This window comes from Oncorhynchus mykiss, chromosome 13, assembly GCF_057628025.1.
Source record: "Oncorhynchus mykiss isolate SJ-2025 chromosome 13, ASM5762802v1, whole genome shotgun sequence".
Taxonomy (NCBI): domain Eukaryota; kingdom Metazoa; phylum Chordata; class Actinopteri; order Salmoniformes; family Salmonidae; genus Oncorhynchus; species Oncorhynchus mykiss.
In genome coordinates, this window is record NC_143034.1 from 81,139,944 (window position 1) to 81,164,638 (window position 24,695).

The following is a 24,695-nucleotide window of genomic DNA, read 5'->3' on the forward strand; positions in this document are numbered from 1 at the left end:
AATTGGGCCCTGGCAGTAAATTTCCAAAAAACTAAAATCATGATTTTCCAAAAAAAACCCAGATGTCAGAAACACAAATGTAAATTCACCCTGAACAACACCTTAATTGAACACACAAAAAATTACACCTACCTTGGTCTGACCATATCTGCATCGGGAAACTTTAATATGGCAGTGAAGGCACTCAAAGAAAAAGCCCGCAGAGCAATGTATGCAATAAAAATGAAATTATTCAAAATCAACATCCCAATTAGAATTTGGACTAAAATATTTGACAGTGTAATCCTACCAATAGCACTTTATGGAAGTGAGGTTTGGGGGCCACTCAATAAACTGGATTTTAAAATGTGGGACAAACATCCAATTGAAGCCCTACATGCAGAATTCTGTCGGAAAATTCTACAAGTCCAGAGAAATACACCAACTAATGCATGTAGGGCAGAATTGGGTCGTTTTCCAGTAATAATGAAAATACAGAAAAGATCATTAAAATTTTGGCTACATCTAAATTCAAGTCCAAATTCGAGTATGCAATTTAAAGCACTTCAAGACCAAGACCTGAGCCCAGAAACGAGCCCTCTCAGTCAGCTGGTGTTGGACCTCACCAACCAAGCTGACACCAGCACTGCTTCAAAAGAAAGAATTCCAATAAGCAAAATCATGAACCAATCAAAGGAATCATATTTACAATACTGGAAAAACGAAACAAAATCCCAAAGCCGACTAAATTGCTATCTGACCCTAAACAGAGAATATGAATTGGCTGATTATCTCTACTCTGTCAGAGATACGAAGCAGAGACAGATCCTTACCAAGTACAGGCTGAGTGACCACCGATTGGCAGTAGAAACCGGCAGACATAAAAAGACATGGCTACCCAAAGAGGAGCGTGTATGTGGTCACTGCATGACAGGGGAGGTAGAGACAGAGATGCACTTTCTCCTTTACTGTGATAAATATTCCTCACAAAGAGATTCATTATTCACAGAAATGACTACATATATTCCACACTTTTACAAATTGAACCCAGAGGAAAAACTAAGAATACTCATGGGCGAAGGAGCAATGGCTCCTCTTGCAGCCAAATATGTATTTTCCTGCCATAGCCTGAGGGACACTGAATAATAACATCTGCATAGTAAACAGTAACTTACTTATTATTACTATTATTGTTATTACTATAATTATTAATGTTTACTGTAGACTGTTACCATTTTATTGTTATTAATTTTGTATTTAATTTTGTATTATTATTTACTACCATTTTATATTATTATTTGCTATCATTTATAATTTTGTTACAATGTATATTGTATACATTGTTGCTTTGGCAATATTGACACAATGTTTTTCATGCCAATAAAGCAGCTTGAATTTGAATTTGAATTTGAATTTGAGAGAGAGAGAGAGAGAGAGAGAGAGAGAGAGAGATAGAGAGACACTGACAGAGAGAGAGAGACTGACAGAGAGAGAGAGACTGACAGAGAGAGAGAGAGAGAGAGACTGAGAGAGAGAGAGACTGAGAGAGAGAGAGACTGAGAGAGAGAGAGACTGAGAGACAGAGAGAGAGAGAGACAGAGAGAGACTGACAGAGAGAGAGAGAGAGAGAGAGAGAGAGAGAGAGAGCGAGAGAGACTGAGAGAGAGAGAGAGAGACTGAGAGAGAGACTGACAGAGAGAGAGAGAGAGAGAGAGAGAGAGAGAGAGAGAGAGAGAGACTGAGAGAGAGAGAGAGACTGAGAGACAGAGAGAGACTGACAGAGAGAGAGAGAGACAGAGAGAGACTGACAGAGAGAGAGAGAGACAGAGAGAGACTGACAGAGAGAGAGAGAGACAGAGAGAGACTGACAGAGAGAGAGAGAGAGAGACTGACAGAGAGAGAGAGAGAGACTGACAGAGAGAGAGAGAGAGAGACTGACAGAGAGAGAGAGAGAGAGAGACTGACAGAGAGAGAGAGAGAGAGAGACTGACAGAGAGAGAGAGAGAGAGAGACTGACAGAGAGAGAGAGAGACACAGAGAGAGAGAGAGAGAGAGAGAGACACTGACAGAGAGAGAGAGAGAGAGAGAGAGACTGACAGAGAGAGAGAGAGAGAGAGAGACTGACAGAGAGAGAGAGAGAGAGAGAGAGACTGACAGAGAGAGAGAGAGAGAGAGAGACTGACAGAGAGAGAGAGAGAGAGAGACTGACAGAGAGAGAGAGAGAGAGAGAGACTGACAGAGAGAGAGAGAGAGACTGACAGAGAGAGAGAGAGAGAGAGAGTGACTGACAGAGAGAGAGAGAGAGAGAGAGTGACTGACAGAGTGAGAGAGAGAGAGAGAGTGACTGACAGAGAGAGAGAGAGAGAGAGAGAGAGAGAGAGAGTGACTGACAGAGAGAGAGAGTGACTGACAGAGAGAGAGAGAGAGTGACTGACAGAGAGAGAGAGAGAGTGACTGACAGAGAGAGAGAGAGAGTGACTGACAGAGAGAGAGAGAGAGAGAGAGAGAGTGACTGACAGAGAGAGAGAGAGAGAGAGAGAGAGAGTGACTGACAGAGAGAGAGAGAGAGAGAGAGAGAGAGAGAGAGTGACTGACAGAGAGAGAGAGAGAGAGAGAGAGAGTGACTGACAGAGAGAGAGAGAGAGAGAGAGTGACTGACAGAGAGAGAGAGAGAGAGAGAGTGACTGACAGAGAGAGAGAGAGAGAGAGTGACTGACAGAGAGAGAGAGAGAGAGAGTGACTGACAGAGAGAGAGAGAGAGAGAGTGACTGACAGAGAGAGAGAGAGAGAGAGTGACTGACAGAGAGAGAGAGAGAGAGAGTGACTGACAGAGAGAGAGAGAGAGACTACCATTTTATATTATTATTTGCTATCATTTACAATTTTGTTACAATGTATATTGTATACATTGGTGCTTTGGCAATATTGACACAATGTTTTTCATGCCAATAAAGCAGCTTGAATTTGAATTTGAATTTGAGAGAGTGACTGACAGAGAGAGTGACTGACAGAGAGAGAGAGAGAAATGGAAATATGGGGAAAGAAGAATCTCTTCAGTGGCTTATACTCCGAAGTGACAATTTTAGGTTTTTCTGAATGGAACTTCCTCTTCCAACACGTACCCAGGCAGGGATGTTCAGCTCAGGGCCTGTTAGATCTGACATAGAGCAAGTCTTATCTTAAGCCATTCTCTCATGCGAAACGAAGGAGAGAAAACACCAGGTTTTTGGCTGAAAAAGGTTGTTGAGACAGCTGTGTGTGAAAATCTTCACTGTTGAATCGTTGGAAAATGTAACCCTTATGGCCTTCAGTCATATCAATCCCACCATTAAAACAATCAGGTGCATCACAAAGAATGGCTTTGATGGTTTTGTCATTGTGGACCACACATGAAGGACCCCATACACCTAGAATTGGTCTAGGAGACATGATTTCTGTGGTTTATCTATCTTGAGGTTTCTTGTTCACAGGACAAGTCTAACACTAACTTATAACTCAGTCAGACCGACCTGGAAATGACTTGTTCATTCTACAAGGGGTCACAGCAGCTCCATAAGTTCAAACACATTTTCTTTCAGTTCAACAAGATCCCCACACATCAATAATCAGGCCATTACTTTTTATTACAAATGCTTTACTTTGAAGAAACAGCTGCACTGTCAAGTTACATAACCACACCCTAAATAGCATGAGGATATCCGGACAGGATGTCCTTAAAAGGGCATAAACCTACCCTAAATAGCATGAGGATATCCGGACAGGATGTCCTTAAAAGGGCATGAACACAGGACACAGGAATAACTCGTCCATCACTTTTTGACAGCAGCCGTCGACTATATTCTCTCTTACAGTTCTACAGGAATATTAAATGATGTGTTAAATATATTCTCTCTTACAGTTCTACAGGAATATTAAATGATGTGTTAAATATATTCTCTCTTACAGTTCTACAGGAATATTAAATGATGTGTTAAATATATTCTCTCTTACAGTTCTACAGGAATATTAAATGATGTGTTAAATATATTCTCTCTTACAGTTCTACAGGAATATTAAATGATGTGTTAAATATATTCTCTCTTACAGTTCTACAGGAATATTAAATGATGTGTTAAATATATTCTCTCTTACAGTTCTACAGGAATATTAAATGATGTGTTAAATATATTCTCTCTTACAGTTCTACAGGAATATTAAATGATGTGTTAAATATATTCTCTCTTACAGTTCTACAGGAATATTAAATGATGTGTTAAATATATTCTCTCTTACAGTTCTACAGGAATATTAAATGATGTGTTAAATATATTCTCTCTTACAGTTCTACAGGAATATTAAATGATGTGTTAAATATATTCTCTCTTACAGTTCTACAGGAATATTAAATGATGTGTTAAATATATTCTCTCTTACAGTTCTACAGGAATATTAAATGATGTGTTAAATATATTCTCTCTTACAGTTCTACAGGAATATTAAATGATGTGTTAAATATATTCTCTCTTACAGTTCTACAGGAATATTAAATGATGTGCTAAATATATTCTCTCTTACAGTTCTACAGGAATATTAAATGATGTGTTAAATATATTCTCTCTTACAGTTCTACAGGAATACTAAATGATGTGCTAAATGTGTTATTTTAATTGTAATTTAAACAATTGTGTGATTCCAAGTTTCTTATTGTTCGTAACAACTCAGTTTGCTGCTATAGGCAGTTAGCTGCCTACTGTGACAGCTAGGTACTGGTTGCAACCTTGTAACTCTCTGAAGGGAATAGTTGAAGACCATGTTTAGTTTCCAAGTGCTACTGAATAAGCTCAAGTTCTACTCCAATGCTCCAACATGATACATGTCATTATTCTAGTCTATCATTATTCTAGTTTATCAATCCATTTGAAATCATTATCTGCAGCACAGGTTGCTCTCTGCCATACTTTACATAACACAAGGGCAGCATATATAGCCTAGTGCATCAGAACTGCTAGGATACTGCCTGTTCTCTGAGCTCTTTATGTTTCTGGAGGCTGATGTCCCTTTATACCACAGGCTGGACAGTCCATGTCCTTACATTTAGTGAAAGGATGGAATGACTTCAGATTGTTACTACCATTTAGTGAAAGGATGGAATGACTTCAGATTGTTACTACCATTTAGTGAAAGGATGGAATGACTTAGTGTTACTACCATTTAGTGAAAGGATGGAATGACTTAGTGTTACTACCATTTAGTGAAAGGATGGAATGACTTAGTGTTACTACCATTTAGTGAAAGGATGGAATGACTTAGTGTTACTACCATTTAGTGAAAGGATGGAATGACTTAGTGTTACTACCATTTAGTGAAAGGATGGAATGACTTAGTGTTACTACCATTTAGTGAAAGGATGGAATGACTTAGTGTTACTACCATTTAGTGAAAGGATGGAATGACTTCAGATTGTTACTAACATCATATCAAACATAAAACATTTACAACTGATCTTTTTATTAAACTGAACAATAAAATAAACCCAACAAGATCTTACTGAGTTACAGTTCATATAAGGACATCAGTCAGTTGAAATACATTCATTAATCAGGCTGTTGATTGTGGCCTGTGGAATGTTGTCCCAGTCCTCTTCTCTTCATTGGCCGTGTGTGTGTGTGTGTCCAGTGTGTGTGAGCCCAGTGTGTGTGTCCATTGTGTGTGTCAGTGTGTGTGTGTCCAGTGTGTGTGTGTTTGTCCCGTATGTGTGTGTGTGTGTGTGTGTGTGTGTGTGAGTGTGTTTGTCAGTCCGTGTGTGAGTCTAGTTTGTGTGTTTGTGTCCTGTGTGTGTCCAGCGTGTGAGTTGTGTGTGTGTGTGTGTGTATCAGTGTGTGTGTGTATCAGTGTGTGTGTGTGTCAAGTTATTATTTCCAGAGACACGGAGGAGTCAACATCACAAACCCTAAACCCTGGATAGAGGGGCTCAGTGAATGTGGAGGTGAATGTGTACAGGTGGGTCAGTGTGTCAGAGGAGACACTATAGAATGACAGAGTGCCGGCTAGCCAGTCCAGATACACTCCTACTCTGTGGGAGCTGGAGGAGGGGACGTCTATGGTAGTGGGATTCTTATTGTGACAGGTTCTGTAACTTTTGTCATAGCAGACCAGACTCCAGGACTTGTCATTCCATCCAAGACAACAGTCAATACCCCTTCCTCTCCTGTTGATTCCTTTATATGTCACTCCAATATCAGCCCTTCCCCCACTCCACTCTACCTCCCAGTAACAGCGCCCAGTCAGACCCTCTCTACACAGCACCTGTCTACAGTCATCAAATCTCTCTGGGTGATCAGGATACGGCTGCTCCTCTGTCCTACATGTCACCTTTCTGTTCTCCTCAGACAGAGAGAGGAGTCTGTTTACTGTGTTTAGGTCCAGTGTGAGATCACAGACATCTGATGGATGAAACCAGACACAATATTAGAAATCATCATCATCAACATTAGAATGTTAACTCACTTTTCACTAATTCTTGTAATGTAGATGTTTCTAGGTATCAAAAGGAGAAGTTAAGGTAATTTGAGACTTGTAGAATGATCATATGTTATACTGTATGGTAATATAAAACACGTATTCCAATGAATTACACACACACACACACACACACACACACACACACAAACACACAAATTGTCAAAGCAACTCTTTGTAAACTTTGGTGTCCCTGATTTCTGCTTCTGTAGAACTACAGTTGATATTTAATATGACCAAGTAAGTAATGATGGTGGTCTTTGACTTTGACTTAACTTGAATTAAGACTTATTCTTAGTCATATTCTTCACAACAGTCAACACTCACATTTTCTAAGTCCAGGTCTCATTGTTTTCTCTCCACCATGTTCCACACTGTAGCGGTAAGCAGAAGAACAGACAGTCATTGAGTGATACACCTGAACACACACACAAACACACACACACACACACACAAACAAACTCATACTGGACACACACACATGCAGGTCAAGCGTTGGTAAGAATGTTTGTTTTTCTGTGTGTGTGTGTTGTTGGAGAATAATCAGAATTAGTTGGGTAACATAGATAAGATGTTTTATTTTCATTATATGCTTGTGAGTTACTTCTCATCAGAATGTCTATTTTTGTATAATACTGTTGGCCGGTTGCAGTTATCTGTTCTCTGTCATGGGATAAGTTACTTGGGCCGCAGAGAGGGGAGGGGTCAGGTTTGTCTACATAGGAAAACATATCTTTTAAACCAATTATCTCTTGGCTCCACAATGTCTGTGTGCCAGTCACTGTGTCTCTGTGATCTTGCCAAGGTGTATTTGATATATGCCTGTTGATAGGTTTTGTTTTATGGTCCTGAGAGCGAGAAAATAACTTAGTTTAGGAGACAAAGCTGAACGATAATTTATGGCCAATGCTGCCTGGCTATGTGTGTCTTTGCTATAAAGGATCTCAGTTGCAATGTGTAAGGACTCTCAGAGAATTCATTGATAGACACTGAATTGATCTGAGAGTCACAGGGTTGTGATGGAGCTCATATAATTAAAGATGGACTTTATGATAACTCTGACTTGTGTGGTGGTTTGGTCTCATGATTTGGTAAATACAGGACATTTCCACTACAGTGTTCAGTGTCTGCATCCTGTGTGTATGACGTGTGGTGTGTGTGTGTCCTGTGTGTGTATCCAGTGTGTATGTGTGTGTGTGTGTTTCACACACACATTGGACACACACACACACACACACACACAGTCAGCATTCCAAGTGGTGGAAATAATGTTTGTCTTAACTAGCCTGATAAGTCCAACATGTCTGATATGAACATTGACATAAACCCTCTACATACTTGAGTTTCTCCAGTCTGCAGTGTGGATCCTCCAGTCCAGCAGAGAGCAGTCTGACTCCTGAGTCTCCTGGGTGATTGTAGCTCAGGTCCAGCTCTCTCAGGTGTGAGGGGTTTGACCTCAGAGCTGAGACCAGATAAGCACAGCCTTCCTCTGTGACTAGACAGCCTGACAGCCTGCAAAGAGTCAAATCATATTAAAATCACACTGCTATTATTTGGTGGTGAAAATAGTGGTAGTATATTTTTTTCAACATGTGTGGACTGACCAGACCAGTATAAAAAGCAGAATCAGTCAAAAGACAGACAGTGAGGAATCAGATTTAGATTGTATTGAGTATACAGTCCACACCATATCTATTTAGACAGTGAGGTATCAGATTTAGATTGTATTGAGTATACAGTCCACACCATATCTATTTAGACAGTGAGGTATCAGATTTAGATTGTATTGAGTATACAGTCCACACCATATCTATTTAGACAGTGAGGTATCAGATTTAGATTGTATTGAGTATACAGTCCACACCATATCTATTTAGACAGTGAAGCTAACATTTTAAATGTGTCTCTATTCTCCAACATTTTGGATTTCAGGTCAAATGTTTCATATGAGGTGACAGTTTATAATGTCAACTTTAATTTGAGGGTATTTTTAGACATATGTGTTTCACTATTAAAAATGAAAACAATTTATATTTCCAGTCTCCCCATTTGAAGAAGTCTTAAGTATTCTGAACAATTCACTCATAGTGTATTAAAATAGTCAAAAAAAAATCTGTTTTTTGTCGTAAACTCGTTGGTTGCATTTGCAGTTTGTTTTTGGTTGTGTTTTGCCCAATAATAAAATGGTGGATGATGAGTGGAGTACTTTTCTGTCTAAGAGAGTAGATAACATGTTTCTAAACAATAATACATTAATCCTGATGGTGCCATGATTAAGAAAAATCATGAAAGAATCATGAATAATAATGAGTGAGAAAGTTACAGAGGCTACAACAAAACATGCTAACCTCTCACCATGACCAATAACAGAGGATACAACAAAACATACTAACCTCTCACCATTACCAATAACAGAGGCTACAACAAAACATGCTAACCTCTCACCATTACCAATAACAGAGGATACAACAAAACATGCTAACCTCTCACCATTACCAATAACAGAGGCCACAACAAAACATGCTAAACTCTCACCATTACCAATAACAGAGACTACAACAAAACATACTAACCTCTCACCATTACCAATAACAGAGGATACAACAAAACATGCTAACCTCTCACCATTACCAATAACAGAGGATACAACAAAACATGCTAGCCTCTCACCATTACCAGAAACAGAGACTACAACAAAACATGCTAACCTCTCACCATTAACAATAACAGAGGCTACAACAAAACATGCTAACCTCTCACCATTACCAATAACAGAGACTACAACAAAACATACTAACCTCTCACCATTACCAATAACAGAGGCTATAACAAAACATGCTAACCTCTCACCATTACCAATAACAGAGGCTATAACAAAACATGCTAACCTCTCACCATTACCAGTAACAGAGACTACAACAAAACATGCTAACCTCTCACCATTACCAATAACTGAGGCTACAACAAAACATGCTAACCTCTCACCATTACCAATAACAGAGGCTACAACAAAACATACTAACCTCTCACCATTACCAATAACAGAGGCTACAACAAAACATACTAACCTCTCACCATTACCAATAACAGAGGCTACAACAAAACATGCTAACCTCTCACCATTACCAATAACAGAGGATACAACAAAACATGCTAACCTCTCACCATTACCAATAACAGAGGCTACAACAAAACACGCTAACCTCTCACCATTACCAATAACAGAGACTACAACAAAACATGCTAACCTCTCACCATTACCAATAACAGAGGCTACCACAAAACATGCTAACCTCTCACCATTACCAATAACAGAGGATACAACAAAACATGCTAACCTCTCACCATTACCAATAACAGAGGCTACAACAAAACATGCTAACCTCTCACCATTACAAATAACAGAGGCTAAAACAAAACATGCTAACCTCTCACCATTACCAATAACAGAGGCTACAACAAAACATGCTAACCTCTCACCATTACAAATAACAGAGGCTAAAACAAAACATGCTAACCTCTCACCATTACCAATAACAGAGGCTACAACAAAACATGCTAACCTCTCATCATTACCAATAACAGAGACTACAACAAAACATGCTAACCTCTCATCATTACCAATAACAGAGACTACAACAAAACATACTAACCTCTCACCATTACCAATAACAGAGACTACAACAAAACATGCTAACCTCTCACCATTACCAATAACAGAGGCTACAACAAAACATGCTAACCTCTCATCATTACCAATAACAGAGGCTACAACAAAACATGCTAACCTCTCACCATTACCAATAACAGAGGCTACAACAAAACATGCTAACCTCTCATCATTACCAATAACAGAGGCTACAACAAAACATGCTAACCTCTCATCATTACCAATAACAGAGGCTACAACAAAACATGCTAACCTCTCATCATTACCAATAACAGAGGCTACAACAAAACATGCTAACCTCTCACCATTACCAATAACAGAGGCTACAACAAAACATGCTAACCTCTCATCATTACCAATAACAGAGGCTACAACAAAACATGCTAACCTCTCATCATTACCAATAACAGAGGCTACAACAAAACATGCTAACCTCTCATCATTACCAATAACAGAGACTACAACAAAACATGTTAACCTCTCATCATTACCAATAACAGAGGATACAACAAAACATGCTAACCTCTCACCATTACCAGAAACAGAGGGGGTCTGATCTTTGTGCCTCTGTAACTTTCTCATTCATCATTATCATCGATTCATTCCTGATCATTCATCATCATAGTAGCATCCACATGAATGTAGAAGTGTTCAGAAACATCTTCTATTCTTACTGACAATACAAGTGAAGTGACTCCAAAATGACAGGACATTATTCACCATTCAGTTTCTATCAGGAAAACATCTAAAACACAACCAAGACAAACTGCAAATACATTCAACAAGTTAGTAGAATCACAAGCCTGATGTAATCACTGCAGGCATGGAATATGGGACCAGATACTAAACGTAGGACTAAAATAATTTATCCAAAATATTATGACTTTTTCAAATGGGAGAACTAGATACATAAAGTGTTTTCATTCATAAACTGTAAAATATATGTGTGAATACCTTTAAATAAAAGGTGACATTCTGTACTGTCTCCTAATATGAAACATTATATCTCAAATCCAAAATGCTGGAGCATAGCACCAAATTTAAAACTGTAAGCTTCACTGTCCAAACACATATGGTGTGGACTATGTGTGTCTGGTAAACACATGTGGATCTGGTAAACAGTTATCACTTGTTGACCAACTACAGGAATACTGACCTCAGAGTCTCCAGTTTACAGTGGGGATTACCCAGTCCAGCAGAGAGCAGCTTCACTCCTGAATCCTTCAGGTCATTGTTACTCAGATCCAGCTCTCTCAGGTGTGAGGGGTTTGACCTCAGAAATGAGACCAGAGAAGCACAGCCTTCCTCTGTGACTCCACAGCCTGACAGACTGACAAAGAGATCATCATGACTTCACAAACAGACTGTTAATTTAACACCAGTAGTGTAGAAGGACAATGGCAGATGTATTTGGTTTATTCTTCCAAACAACATATAGATTCTTCCGTCTCCTAGAATTGTATGGTCATATTGTTATACTAATGTGAAAATCAATGAATTAATTCAGTTTTTCAATATATTATATACATATTATAATACATATTTTTCTCTAAACTGAATATTGCTTCCTGATGATTAGTTCTTATGTCATTTTATTTACTCACAGAACTGCTCTGGAGGCTTTGACCACTGGCAGCAGCCTCAGAAGACCTTCCTCTGATCTGGAGTATTTCTTCAGGTCAAACACATCCAGCTCCTTTTCTGAAGTCAGCAACACAAAGACCAGAGCTGACCACTGTGCAGGTGACAGTTTATCTTCTGAGAGACTTCCTGAGCTCAGGTATCTTTGGATCTCCTCCACTAGAGAATGGTCATTCAGTTCATTCAGACAGTGGAAAAGATTGATGCACCTCTCTGGAGAGGGATTCTCCCTGATCTTCTCCTTGATGTACTCAACTGTTTCTTCATGGCTCTGTGAGCTGCTTCTTGTCTTTGTCAGTAGACCTCGTAAGTGCTTCTGATTGGACTCCAGTGAGAGGCCCAGAAGGAAGCGGAGGAAAAGGTCCAGGTTTCCTGTCTCACTTTGTAAGGCTTTATCCACAGCACTCTTGTAGACAGTAACTTTACGCCTTTGTTTGATCCTCGCAAAAAGGTTCCTGGACGTTGATTGCAGTTTGGCCATTAGATTCTCATTGTTGTTGATGAATGAGAGGAACACATATACAGCAGCCAGAAACTCCTGAATGCTCAGATGAACAAAGCAGTACACCTTGTCCTGGTACAGCCCACATTCCTCTTTAAAGAGCTGTGTGCACAATCCTGAGTACACTGAGGCTTCATTGACATCAATGCCAGCCTCTTTCAGGTCTTCTTCATAGAAAATCAGATTGCCATTCACAAGCTGTTGAAAAGCCAGTTTTCCCAGTGACAGAATGCTCTTTTTATTCCAGTGTGGACCTGTCTCTTCTTTCCCAAGATACTTTTCATTCTTCTGTTTGGTATGAAACACCACAAGGTGTGTGTACATCTCAGTCAGAGTCTTGGGCATCTCTTCTCTCTTATGTTTCAGCATGTGTTCAAGGACTGTTGCAGAAATCCAACAGAAGACTGGAATGTGGCACATGATGTGGAGGCTCCTTGATGTCTTTATGTGTGAGATGATTCTGATGGCCAGGTCCTCATCACTGAATCTCTTCCTGAAGTACTCCTCCTTCTGTGGGTCATTGAACCCTCGTACCTCTGTCACCTGGTCAACACACCCTGAAGGGATCTTATTGGCTGCTGCAGGTCGGGTAGTTATCCAGAGGAGAGCAGAGGGAAGCAGATTTCCCCTTATGAGATTTGTCAGCAGAACATCCACTGAGGTTGACTCTGTGACGTCCCAACAGATCTTGTTCTTCTGGAAGTCTAGGGGCAGTCGGCACTCATCCAGACCATCAAAGATGAACAGAACTTTGTACTTGTTGTAGATGGAGATTCCTGATTGTTTGGTTTCCATTGAGAAGTGATTGAGAAGTTCAATCAAAGTGTGTTTGTCCCCTTTCATCAAATTCAGCTCCCGAAAAGGGAATGAAAATACAAATTGGACATCCTGATTCGCTTTTCCTTCAGCCCAGTCCAGAATGAACTTCTGCACAGAGACTGTTTTTCCAATGCCAGCGACTCCCTTTGTCAGCACAGTTCTGATAGGTTTGTCTTGTCCAGTTAAGGGTTTGAAGATGTCGTTACATTTGATTGCAGTCTCTGGTCTTGCTTGTTTCCTGGTTGTTGTCTCAATCTGTCTCAGCTCATGTTCATTATTGACCTCTCCTGTTCCACCCTCTGTGATGTAGAGCTCTGTGTAGATCTTATTGAGAAGTGTTGGGTTTCCTTGTTTAGCGATCCCCTCAAATACACATTGAAACTTCTTCTTTAGATTAGATTTGAGTTGGCAAATCACAGCAAGCTCATCTGAATCTAGAAATAACACAGAGGATATTAATATTACATCTGTTTTAATGCCTACAGTATTGAAGGACTGTTATAAAATTGTAAATTATAATAATTTATTATCTTATTAACTGACTGTCTAAATCTGTAAAAGTTTTTATAATGCATTACAGACTGGTGTGACTGATTATATTATTATTGGTATTATTGATGGTATTATTAATGTTGTCTCTCTCTCTCAATGCATCAACACAACACATCCCTGCCGCTACTTGATGAGGTCACTAGGTGTTGTTTTGAGACTATGTCATGAAGGACTGCTGAGGTTTAGAAGTATACTTATTCATGTCACTGAGGGACTTTAGAGGGTCTACACCTGAAGGTAATGGTTATAGGAGGAAGGTATATAGTGGAGGGTCTACACCAGAAGGTAATGGGTATCTGTAGGAGAAAGGTATATAGTGGAGGGTCTACACCAGAAGGTAATGGGTATCTGTAGGAGGAAGGTATATAGTGGAGGGTCTACACCAGAAGGTAATGGTTATAGGAGGAAGGTATATAGTGGAGGGTGTAGACCAGAAGGTAATGGTTATAGGAGGAAGGTATATAGTGTATGCACTAAGCTTGGAATGTGTTGGTGCAGGGAAGTGATTACATGTGGCAGGCATTGAAAAGGGGAGAGAGCCATGGATTAGTGATGGAGGGGGTCAGATGAAGTGAGGAAGAACAGATATCACTAAGGTTTATAGAGCAACATAGATACATTGGCTGTTCGGCTGCGGAGGAGGAGACTCAGCCTAGGAGAAAGGGAGGAGGAGACTCAGCCTAGGAGAAAGGGAGGAGGAGACTCAGCCTAGGAGAAAGGGAGGAGGAGACTCAGCCTAGGAGAAAGGGTTAAATATCAGTGCTTGTGTCAGATGTTTTGTTGTCTGAATAACAGCTGTACCGACCCCTTGGGAAGAATTCAACTTGGTTAAAGCTTCTCTAGTGTCCGTGACTTATTTACTCTGAAAAATTACAGTGTTAAGGCTGCTACAATATCATTGAGTTACACAGCTACTTTAGCTGTACTTTAGCTACAACTTTTAAATGTTATAAAACAGCATTCAACATGAGGCAGACAGATCTTACATTTCTCCAGTGTGTCAGCAAGCTCCTTCTGGTTCATTTTCCTCAGGATGTGCAGTGTGATCTTCAGAGCCCCCTCTCTGGCACTGCTCTCCTGCTTCTCATCTTCAGCATCCACCACTTCCTGCTTCTGACTCTCAAAGCCTTCTGGGAGTTCTGGACTAAGAATCCTCTTGAACATCTTCAGCTCGTTCTTCACAAATGTCATAATATTCTCTTCAAGCATCTGAAATAAATTAAGTAAATAAGTTAAGCAAGATAATAAATGCTTTCTCATTAACACATTAATGAATGATTGACAGATCAACTTTGCTTGAGGTAAACAAAAACAAATGTACATAACAGGACCACATACACTGAATATGGAGGCCAGGCCTGTTTGATGACTCTGGGAAGACTGGCCACTGAGAATCTCTGACTCTGATCTTCCCTGTTGGTTTCTGTGGACAAAACATGAGATTACATCTCCTCATCCAGGGAGTACACACACACACACACACACACACACACAGGGAGGGAATGTTAGTTGACCATGACCCATGAGTTCTTCTTACCTTTGTTCAGTAGAAAAGTCTCCCTCTCTAAACTCTATAGGTAGATCCATAGACCAGTCACTCTTCATGGACACACAGCTGGGAACAGGGGAGGCTGGTCTCTTCTGCTTGATTGGTCTTCAACACAACAGAGACAAACATTACATCTCTCATCTACTCTGAGCTCAGATGGGGAAACATAAGAAGAGTTTCACAAATAGAACTGACTTCCAGACGTTAGTTAACGCGCGCGAGCAGTGTGTCATTTTTAATAACGAAATTCAATTTGCGACGCGAGCGTTGTAGTCAGTCTGTCAGCCCCGCTAAAAGGCTGGTGTCGTTATTCTGCCTTCTCCGGGGGATGTTGAGGTACATTTACTAACCGGGAGGGTTGAATGATGTAATTTATTAGAGGGCTGGAAGACGCACTCTCGAGGTTGTTTACTCGCTATATCAGATATTAAGATGATTTTTATAATGAATGTATACTGAGGTTGATGTTCTGACTAGTGATTATTTACCCGGGGTTCAATACCTGCTATTGAGGCGCCCTGAAAATAATATTCAAAAGTTTGGTCCTTGGACACAGAGGGGTTAAACACTAAAGTTACCGTCCATCTAGTGAAGAGAGGAGAACCGGACAGAGGTAGCCAGCATCCGTCAACGAGAAAGGGAGAAGCCCCACCGGGATTTAACAGGTGGAAGAAACAACCGGGGAGCTCCATCGGTCCACAAGAAATGCAGACAGCCGGTGATGATGTAGTGGTAGCTATGGTAACTAGGATGCTGCTGGTAGAGTAGCTAGCTAGCTTACCGAGTTGTACCGACTAGCTAGGATAACTAGGATGCTGCTGGTAGAGTAGCTAGCTAGCTTACCGAGCTGTACCGACTAGCTAGGAGGTCGTTCGTCTGTCCCTCGTCTCGATGATGAATCCGGTGAAACACAAATTGAAACAAGGATAGAGAGTGAAAAGGATCTGGCTACACTCACACTGTCCCTGACCGTAAAGAAAAAAAGCAAATTGAACAGTAAACTTCGGTGTCTCAACACTGTAACAAACTCCGTCATTATTCCCCAAGATCACCTCAGTCCACTCTGCGCGTAATCGACTTGGCGCCACACCGAACGGGGACGCGTACAGTTCTGTACGGGGACGCGGACAGTTCTGTACGGGGACGCGGACAGTTCTGTACGGGGACTCGGACAGTTCCAGAACACTGACATGAGCAGTGGAACACAATCAACTAAACCCAGTCTTTACAGTGGGTTACATTAGTAATATTCATTTTTTTATTATTATGTGAAACAAACATTTTATAACAATATGTTGAGATCTGGGACCATATCGCCAAAGTGTCTCAGAGTAGAAAATGGGTCGTATAAGTGCTGAGAATAAAGGCATTTTACACTTATGGGTATAAGTAGGGTAACTATGCATGAAGTCTCTAGTCAGCAGATATTTAGGACACCTCGTGAGCTGTCCTAAGTAGTTAAGAGTTAACATCAGGTGTCCTAAGTAGTTAAGAGTTAACAGCAGGTGTCCTAAGTAGTTAAGAGTTAACAGCAGGTGTCTTGATAATACTATAGAATAATGCAGTGAGTCAGTGGTTCCTGCGCCACATGTAATTGCTTTGTAGTAGTTAAAATAATGTTTTATATTTCTATGTGATCAACCCATAAATAATATAGACCTACATGCAACAGTATGTCTTGTGCTTTTGACAATGATTTATGTGTAATAATTAATAATTATGTATAACAAGTGATACCATGTATGTCTCTAAAGCGTTTTGTCTTCATTTTGGCAGATTAACTCATGCTTATTCCCCAAGATTAACTCAGGTTTTCACCCAGTGGCTAAGGAGTTGGACCTGTGGCCTAAAGGTGGCTGGTTCGAATCCCGGTGAGGCCGGGTGCTGGAAAATGTGCTATTTGCTAACTGCTGGCTAACTTTCTGGTTAATTCCTTAGATCTCAAACCTGCCCCATCTTTCCCACGCCAATTGCTAGACTTTCAAATAGAGGTTACCAGGTCATTCAGTTCAAACCACATATGAAAAATAAAACACGTGGCTTGTTGATCAAGTGTTCTGCCTTACAATAATAAATATAATGAAATAACAAAACAAAAACACTAAAATGCTGAGACAGGTTTAGATTAACAAAATAATCTAAATGCTATTTAGTACCATAATGGTATTTACTAACATAATAATATTACTAAAACAGTTTCTAAAATAATTAGGGTTTAGGTTAATGCTAAATAGGTAATACGTAGGGTTAGATGCTGATGTAAAAAGGGCTTTATAAATACATTTGATTGATTGTTAGGTTGAGGGATTTTAAGGCAAAAAACAGTATGTGTTTATAGTTCTCTTCTCTTGCTCCTCCCTGTGGCCTCTGGGTACTACATAACTCATTCACGACACCTGCTAGGCTCATAATCTGAAGTAGCAACTGCATCAGATCTACAAATCAACTAGCTAGACCTGTCCATTTGTTTTCTAACTCAGTGAAACTGCGCAGCTTTCACTCAATCCGATGTCTACGAACGAACATTTCGATGCATATCAAATTAACCAGCAGCCATGTAGAAACAAGACATAAAAAAAAGTGTTATTTCTTAATTTAAAACATTTCTTCTGGCTGTTTAAATTGGCCACTTCTTGAAAAAGAGGACAGGGACATACGTTTTAGTTAGGTGGTATACCTTTTTCTGAAAACAAATATGGTTAACCATGACCCGAAAAGGTTTCAGGTTTAGCACTGTCGGTCACCACAACGTGTATCCAGGGCGAACAGTGATCACGCTCACCAAGTAGCTTTAACCCTGTTAATATAAGATACCTGACGTCAGCCTGCCGGCAGGTGTCATTGATACAATAGTGCAGCTGCCATTGTGATTCAGAACAATGAGCTGGGAATAGAACGTTCAGAAGGTGAGTTGGTTCCACGGAGCTCAATAGAACTAATAGGAGCTGCCATTGTGATTCAGAACAATGAGCTGGGAATAGAACGTTCAGAAGGTGAGTTGGTTCCACGGAGCTCAATAGAACTAATAGGAGCTGGCATTGAGACTCAGAACAATGAGCTGGAAATAGAACGTTCAGAAGGTGAGTTGGTTCCACGGAGCTCAATAAAACTAATAGGAGCTGGCAGGGTGACGCAGAACAATGAGCTGGGAATGAATAGAACGTTCAGAAGGTGAGTTGGTTCCACGGAGCTCAATAGAACTAATAGGAGCTGGCAGGGTGTCGCAGAACAATGAGCTGGGAATAGAACGTTCAGAAGGTGAGTTGGTTCCACGGAGCTCAATAGAACTAATGGGAGCTGGCAGGGTGACGCAGAACAATGAGCTGGGAATGAATAGAACGTTCAGAAGGTGAGTTGGTTCCACGGAGCTCAATAGAACTAATAGGAGATGGCAGGGAGAAGAATGAACAAAAATAAGGCCTGTTTTGTAGCGATTACTAAATAACATAACGTAATATTATGAAACTGGGCTCCATGGCGGATGCAATGAACTAGTTATCAGAAAAAAACGGTGTTGTAAATGTCATGTTTCCAGCCTACTTGAGGCGCACCGAAAATAATATTCAAAAGTTTGGTCCTTGGACACAGAGGGGTTAAACACTAAAGTTACCGTCCATCTAGTGAAGAGAGGAGGGGTAAAGAACGGAGCAGAAGAGACATGTTTGTTGTTTGCTGTAACTAATGGTCAACGTTGTATTGTAATGTATGTATTGTAATGCCAGAGTTGACGTGGGCCATCGTTCAAAAAAAGAGATGCCTCCCTGACCACCAGTGTGTTTGGATATAATGAAGATCAATTCAGTGAAGAAGAACCTCTAGAGTTCTGACCAAAGAGCCCTATAAAGGGTTCTATATATACTGTATACTCAGACAGGCTAACCTCCTATAAAGGGTTAAATATATACTGTATATATACTGTATACTCAGACAGGCTAATCTCCTATAAAGGGTTCTATATATATTCTATATATACTGTATACTCAGACACTTCCTAACCTCCTATAAAGGGTTCTATATATATTCTATATATACTGTATACTCAGACACTTCCTAACCTCCTATAAAGGGTTCTATGTATATTCTATATATACTGTATACTCAGACAGGCTAACCTCTGTCGTGGAAATTTCCTCTATTTACCAAATCATGGGAGCAAACCACACACACAAGTCAGAGTTAGTTATCAAAGTCCATCTTTAATTATCTGAGCTCTATCACAACCCTGTGACTCTCAGATTGATTCAGTGTCTCCCAGTGAATCCTCTGAGAGCCCCTTCCACATTGTAACTGAAGTCCTTTATAGTAAAGACACACACACAGGATAAGACAGCATAGACACAATTCATCGTTCAGCTTTGTCTCCTTTCCCAAACCCCAGAACCATAAACCAATCCTCCAAATCAACAGGCATATATCAAATTGTCATTTAGATACAACCCACTCAAAATACAAACTCCTGGACAAACTCACGGAGAGGAGGGTGAGGCTATAGGTTAAGATAGAAACAACATGAGAGGGAGCATAGAATGATTCCAGACACTGCAACCTTCCTTTCCCCACTATGGGGAAGGTAGAGAGTGAAAGATATGTTTACACATGATGACACTTTGACCTCTCCCCTCTCAGCGGCCATGCAACTTAGTCTTGACATAGAACAGATACTGCAACCCTGCCCACAGTATTATACAAAAATACCATTCTGATGAGAATTAACTTACACACATTTGATAAATATAAAACATCTTACATATGTTACCAACAAATTCTGAATCTTCCCTAACACCTCCTGTAAAGGGTTCTATATATATTCTATATATACTGTATACTCAGACACTTCCTAACCTCCTATAAAGGGATCTATATATATTCTCTATATACTGTATACTCAGACAGACTAACCTCCTGTAAAGGGTTCCATATATATTCTATATATACTGTATACACAGACACTTCCTAACCTCCTATAAAGGGTTCTATATAGAACTTTAGTGGTTCTGTATATGTAGGAAGATCCCTTTTTGGTTTCAACAGGAGTGAAGAGTGTGTTGATATAACGGATATATTGTCAGAATTCAGCTTGTAACAATGATCAGAATAAAAACTATAAAGTTATGCCTGCCAACATATTAGATAATAATCAAGAGGCTAAATGATTGTGTCATGCTAACATTTTATAGAGGTGTGTGCGTGTGCGTGTGTGTGTGTGTGTGTGTGTGTGTGTGTGTGCTGGTGACACAACCACATATCACAGTCTAATATACAGGATACAAACATTCCATTCCAGTTATACAGCGTTTTGCAAAACAAAAATTCATACACAAAAAACTATTAATTAAAATCTTAGAACAACAATATTTTCCAGACAAGGTTCCCCTGAGCAACACTGTCTGATAAATAACAAATGTGTAAAAATGGTGGAAACACATTTTAGAAACAAACAACATTGTAATCTCACCTCTTAGTTTTGGTGTCATGCTCCCCAGAGAGTCTCATTTTAGAGGCAGGGCCCCCCTCCTCTCTCTCCCCAGAGAGACTCATTTTAGAGGCAGGGCCCCCCTCCTCTCTCTCCCCAGAGAGGCTCATTTTAGAGGCAGGGCCCCCCTCCTTTCTCGCTCCAGAGAGACTCATTTTAGAGCACTGACCCCTAAACAGAGATCCAACATGTTGGTTGTGGTTAACACAGTGACAACTAAACAGAGATCCAACATGTTGGTTGTGGTTAACACAGTAATTATTGAAGGTCAGATGTTCTCTTTTATTCATTATCTCTTAGAAATAAAACATTTACTAACAGACACATCCAAACAGTTAGGTGATTTAATGCATCACATGAATATGTAGTCGTGATTTATAATTTTCACCTTTTGTCCATAATAATAATAATATAATAATAATAATAACAATATAATATATAATAATATGAATAATAATGTCTCACTTTCTCTTTTAATAATTTCTCTCATTCTAGTGTGTTGCTTTGTTCAACAGGTATGATATTATGATGCTGTTACTGAATTCAGTTCATAATATTAATGTTAAGAAAAGTCTGTTCAGTGGTTTCATACCAAATTACACAGGAAGCAGGAGCTCATTGGAATTTAGAAAACAACAAATGTTCTGATATTCTGAAAGACGACTTACAATTTATACATAAAACATACACACATTGTAAAATAACCAGAATATAGGAATATATGAACAACATGTTTTTGAATGCCTACGCCCCAGTTAGCTATATGAACAACATGTTATAATGTGACTTGACTACACCCAGTTAGCTATATGAACAACATGTTATAATGTGACTTGACTACACCCAGTTAGCTATATGAACAACATGTTTTAATGTGACTTGACTACACCCAGTTAGCTATATGAACAACATGTTTTAATGTGACTTGACTACACCCAGTTAGCTATATGAACAACATGTTATAATGTGACTTGACTACACCCAGTTAGCTATATGAACAACATGTTATAATGTGACTTGACTACACCCAGTTAGCTATATGAACAACATGTTATAATGTGACTTGACTACACCCAGTTAGCTATATGAACAACATGTTATAATGTGACTTGACTACACCCAGTTAGCTTTTGAACAACATGTTATAATGTGACTTGACTACACCCAGTTAGCTATATGAACAACATGTTATAATGTGACTTGACTACACCCAGTTAGCTATATGAACAACATGTTATAATGTAACTTGACTACACCCAGTTAGCTATATGAACAACATGTTATAATGTGACTTGACTACACCCAGTTAGCTATATGAACAACATGTTATAATGTGACTTGACTACACCCAGTAAAATATATGAACAACATGTTATAATGTGACTTGACTACACCCAGTTAGCTATATGAACAACATGTTATAATGTGACTTGACTACACCCAGTTAGCTATATGAACAACATGTTATAATGTGACTTGACTACACCCAGTTAGCTATATGAACAACATGTTATAATGTGACTTGACTACACCCAGTTAGCTATATGAACAACATGTTATAATGTGACTTGCCTACACCCAGTTAGCTATATGAACAACATGTTATAATGTGACTTGACTACACCCAGTTAGCTCCATTTTGTATGATTGAACTGTCACGTAGCTGTCCCAGGTGAAATGGACTGTTAGATCTGAGTGTTTTACTGTCATTCACTATACTAAAATAACACCATACATTTAATGTCGATACACACTTTACAATAATCCCTGGGAAGAGTCTTACCTTGTAGCCTGAATTCACAACCAGAACATGTCAAGTCATTGAGATATTTTCCGTTGTGCTGAGAGAGAACCTTCCTGATGACAAGTGTCTCTGTATCTATATTCTAGGTACAGTTGATCTCTGGATGCAATAATATCTGGTCAAAGTCTAGTGACACAACACCATAGTATATCATAACCATAACAGCAGTTTAACCTTTGGCCAGTAAAGGCCATGGTATATTATTACATGTAGAATCATTATGATGATCCAGGTTCATATTATAACATGTAGAATCATTATGATGATCCAGGTTCATACTATAACATGTAGAATCATTATGATGATCCAGGTTCATACTATAACATGTAGAATCATTATGATGATCCAGGTTCATACTATAACATGTAGAATCATTATGATGATCCAGGTTCATACTATAACATGTAGAATCATTATGAGTATCCAGGTTCATATTATAACATGTAGAATCATTATGATGATCCAGGTTCATATTATAACATGTAGAATCATTATGATGATCCAGGTTCATACTATAACATGTAGAATCATTATGATGATCCAGGTTCATATTATAACATGTAGAATCATTATGATGATCCAGGTTCATACTATAACATGTAGAATCATTATGATGATCCAGGTTCATACTATAACATGTATAATCATTATGATGATCCAGGTTCATACTATAACATGTATAATCATTATGATGATCCAGGTTCATACTATAACATGTAGAATCATTATGATGATCCAGGTTCATACTATAACATGTAGAATCATTATGATGATCCAGGTTCATACTATAACATGTAGAATCATTATGATGATACAGGTTCATACTATAACATGTAGAATCATTATGATGATCCAGGTTCATATTATAACATGTAGAATCATTATGATGATCCAGGTTCATACTATAACATGTAGAATCATTATGATGATCCAGGTTCATACTATAACATGTATAATCATTATGATGATCCAGGTTCATATTATAACATGTAGAATCATTATGATGATCCAGGTTCATACTATAAATGTAGAATCATTATGATGATCCAGGTTCATACTATAACATGTAGAATCATTATGATGATCCAGGTTCATATTATAACATGTAGAATCATTATGATGATCCAGGTTCATACTATAACATGTAGAATCATTATGATGATCCAGGTTCATATTATAACATGTAGAATCATTATGATGATCCTATTATAACATGTAGAATCATTATGATGATCCAGGTTCATATTATAACATGTAGAATCATTATGATGATCCAGGTTCATATTATAACATGTAGAATCATTATGATGATCCTATTATAACATGTAGAATCATTATGATGATCCAGGTTCATATTATAACATGTAGAATCATTATGATGATCCAGGTTCATATTATAACATGTAGAATCATTATGATGGATCCAGGTTCATACTATAACATGTAGAATCATTATGATGATCCAGGTTCATACTATAAATGTAGAATCATTATGATGATCCAGGTTCATACTATAACATGTAGAATCATTATGATGATCCAGGTTCATATTATAACATGTAGAATCATTATGATGATCCAGGTTCATACTATAACATGTAGAATCATTATGATGATCCAGGTTCATATTATAACATGTAGAATCATGATGATGATCCAGGTTCATACTATAAATGTAGAAACATTATGATGATCCAGGTTCATACTATAAATGTAGAATTATTATGATTTTACCAACCCCAACCCCAGCCTCAGCCCCAGCATCAACCCCCAACCCCAGCCTCAGCCCCAGCATCAACCCCAACCCCAGCCTCAGCCTCAGCATCAACCCCAACCCCAGCCTCAGCCCCAGCATCAACCCCCAACCCCAGCCCCAGCATCAACCCCCAACCCCAGCCTCAGCCTCAGCCCCAGCATCAACCCCAACCCCAGCAACCCTTCAGAAAAAATCGTACCATAAAGACAGACCAAAAGGCAAGGTGGCGGATTGGAATTTTATAGGAAATAAACCAATACTAGTCTTGGGAGACTCAAATGTTAATATAATCCCTCCATTTCATAACCCAAACATACAAGTGGACAGTTACCCTGGAGCAACATTTTACCATTTCACAAAGGTTCTGGAGAAAACAGCGGTTCATTTAGACACCAGCATAGTGGTTCTCTCGGTGGGCATAAACAATATGGATAATGACCCATACAAAACAT

General features: G+C 39.1%; 1 protein-coding gene across 2 annotated transcripts; it reads right to left on the minus strand.

Annotated features, from left to right (window-relative positions):
- Positions 1-5,449: 5,449 nt before the first annotated feature.
- Positions 5,450-22,588, minus strand: LOC118937613 (NLR family CARD domain-containing protein 3-like). 2 transcript variants are annotated; one of them, XM_090197916.1, is made up of 10 exons: positions 22,467-22,588; positions 20,666-20,854; positions 15,199-15,315; positions 15,000-15,084; positions 14,648-14,870; positions 11,752-13,543; positions 11,304-11,477; positions 7,816-7,989; positions 6,805-6,851; positions 5,450-6,401 (listed from the first exon to the last, which is right to left on the minus strand). In XM_090197916.1, the coding sequence occupies exons 2-10, from the start codon at positions 20,836-20,838 to the stop codon at positions 5,863-5,865; spliced, it is 3,324 nt and encodes a 1,107-aa protein (XP_090054042.1). In that variant the 5' UTR covers positions 20,839-20,854; positions 22,467-22,588; the 3' UTR covers positions 5,450-5,862. The 2 variants fall into 2 exon arrangements, with proteins under 2 accessions (XP_090054042.1, XP_090054044.1); XM_090197918.1 differs by lacking the exons at positions 15,199-15,315; positions 20,666-20,854; positions 22,467-22,588 and having other exon boundaries at positions 11,752-13,537; positions 15,000-15,103.
- Positions 22,589-24,695: the final 2,107 nt, after the last annotated feature.

Excerpts from the sequence above, each read along its gene's own strand:
- LOC118937613 (XM_090197916.1), bottom strand. The coding sequence starts at position 20,838 with ATGAGTCTCTCTGGAGCGAGAAAGGAGGGGGGCCCTGCCTCTAAAATG. Across the intron at positions 7,990-11,303 it reads TGTAAACTGGAGACTCTGAG|GCTGTCAGGCTGTCTAGTCA; the intron begins GTCAGTATTCCT and ends GACTCTTTGCAG. Across the intron at positions 6,852-7,815 it reads TGCAGACTGGAGAAACTCAA|TGTGGAACATGGTGGAGAGA; the intron begins GTATGTAGAGGG and ends TTACCGCTACAG.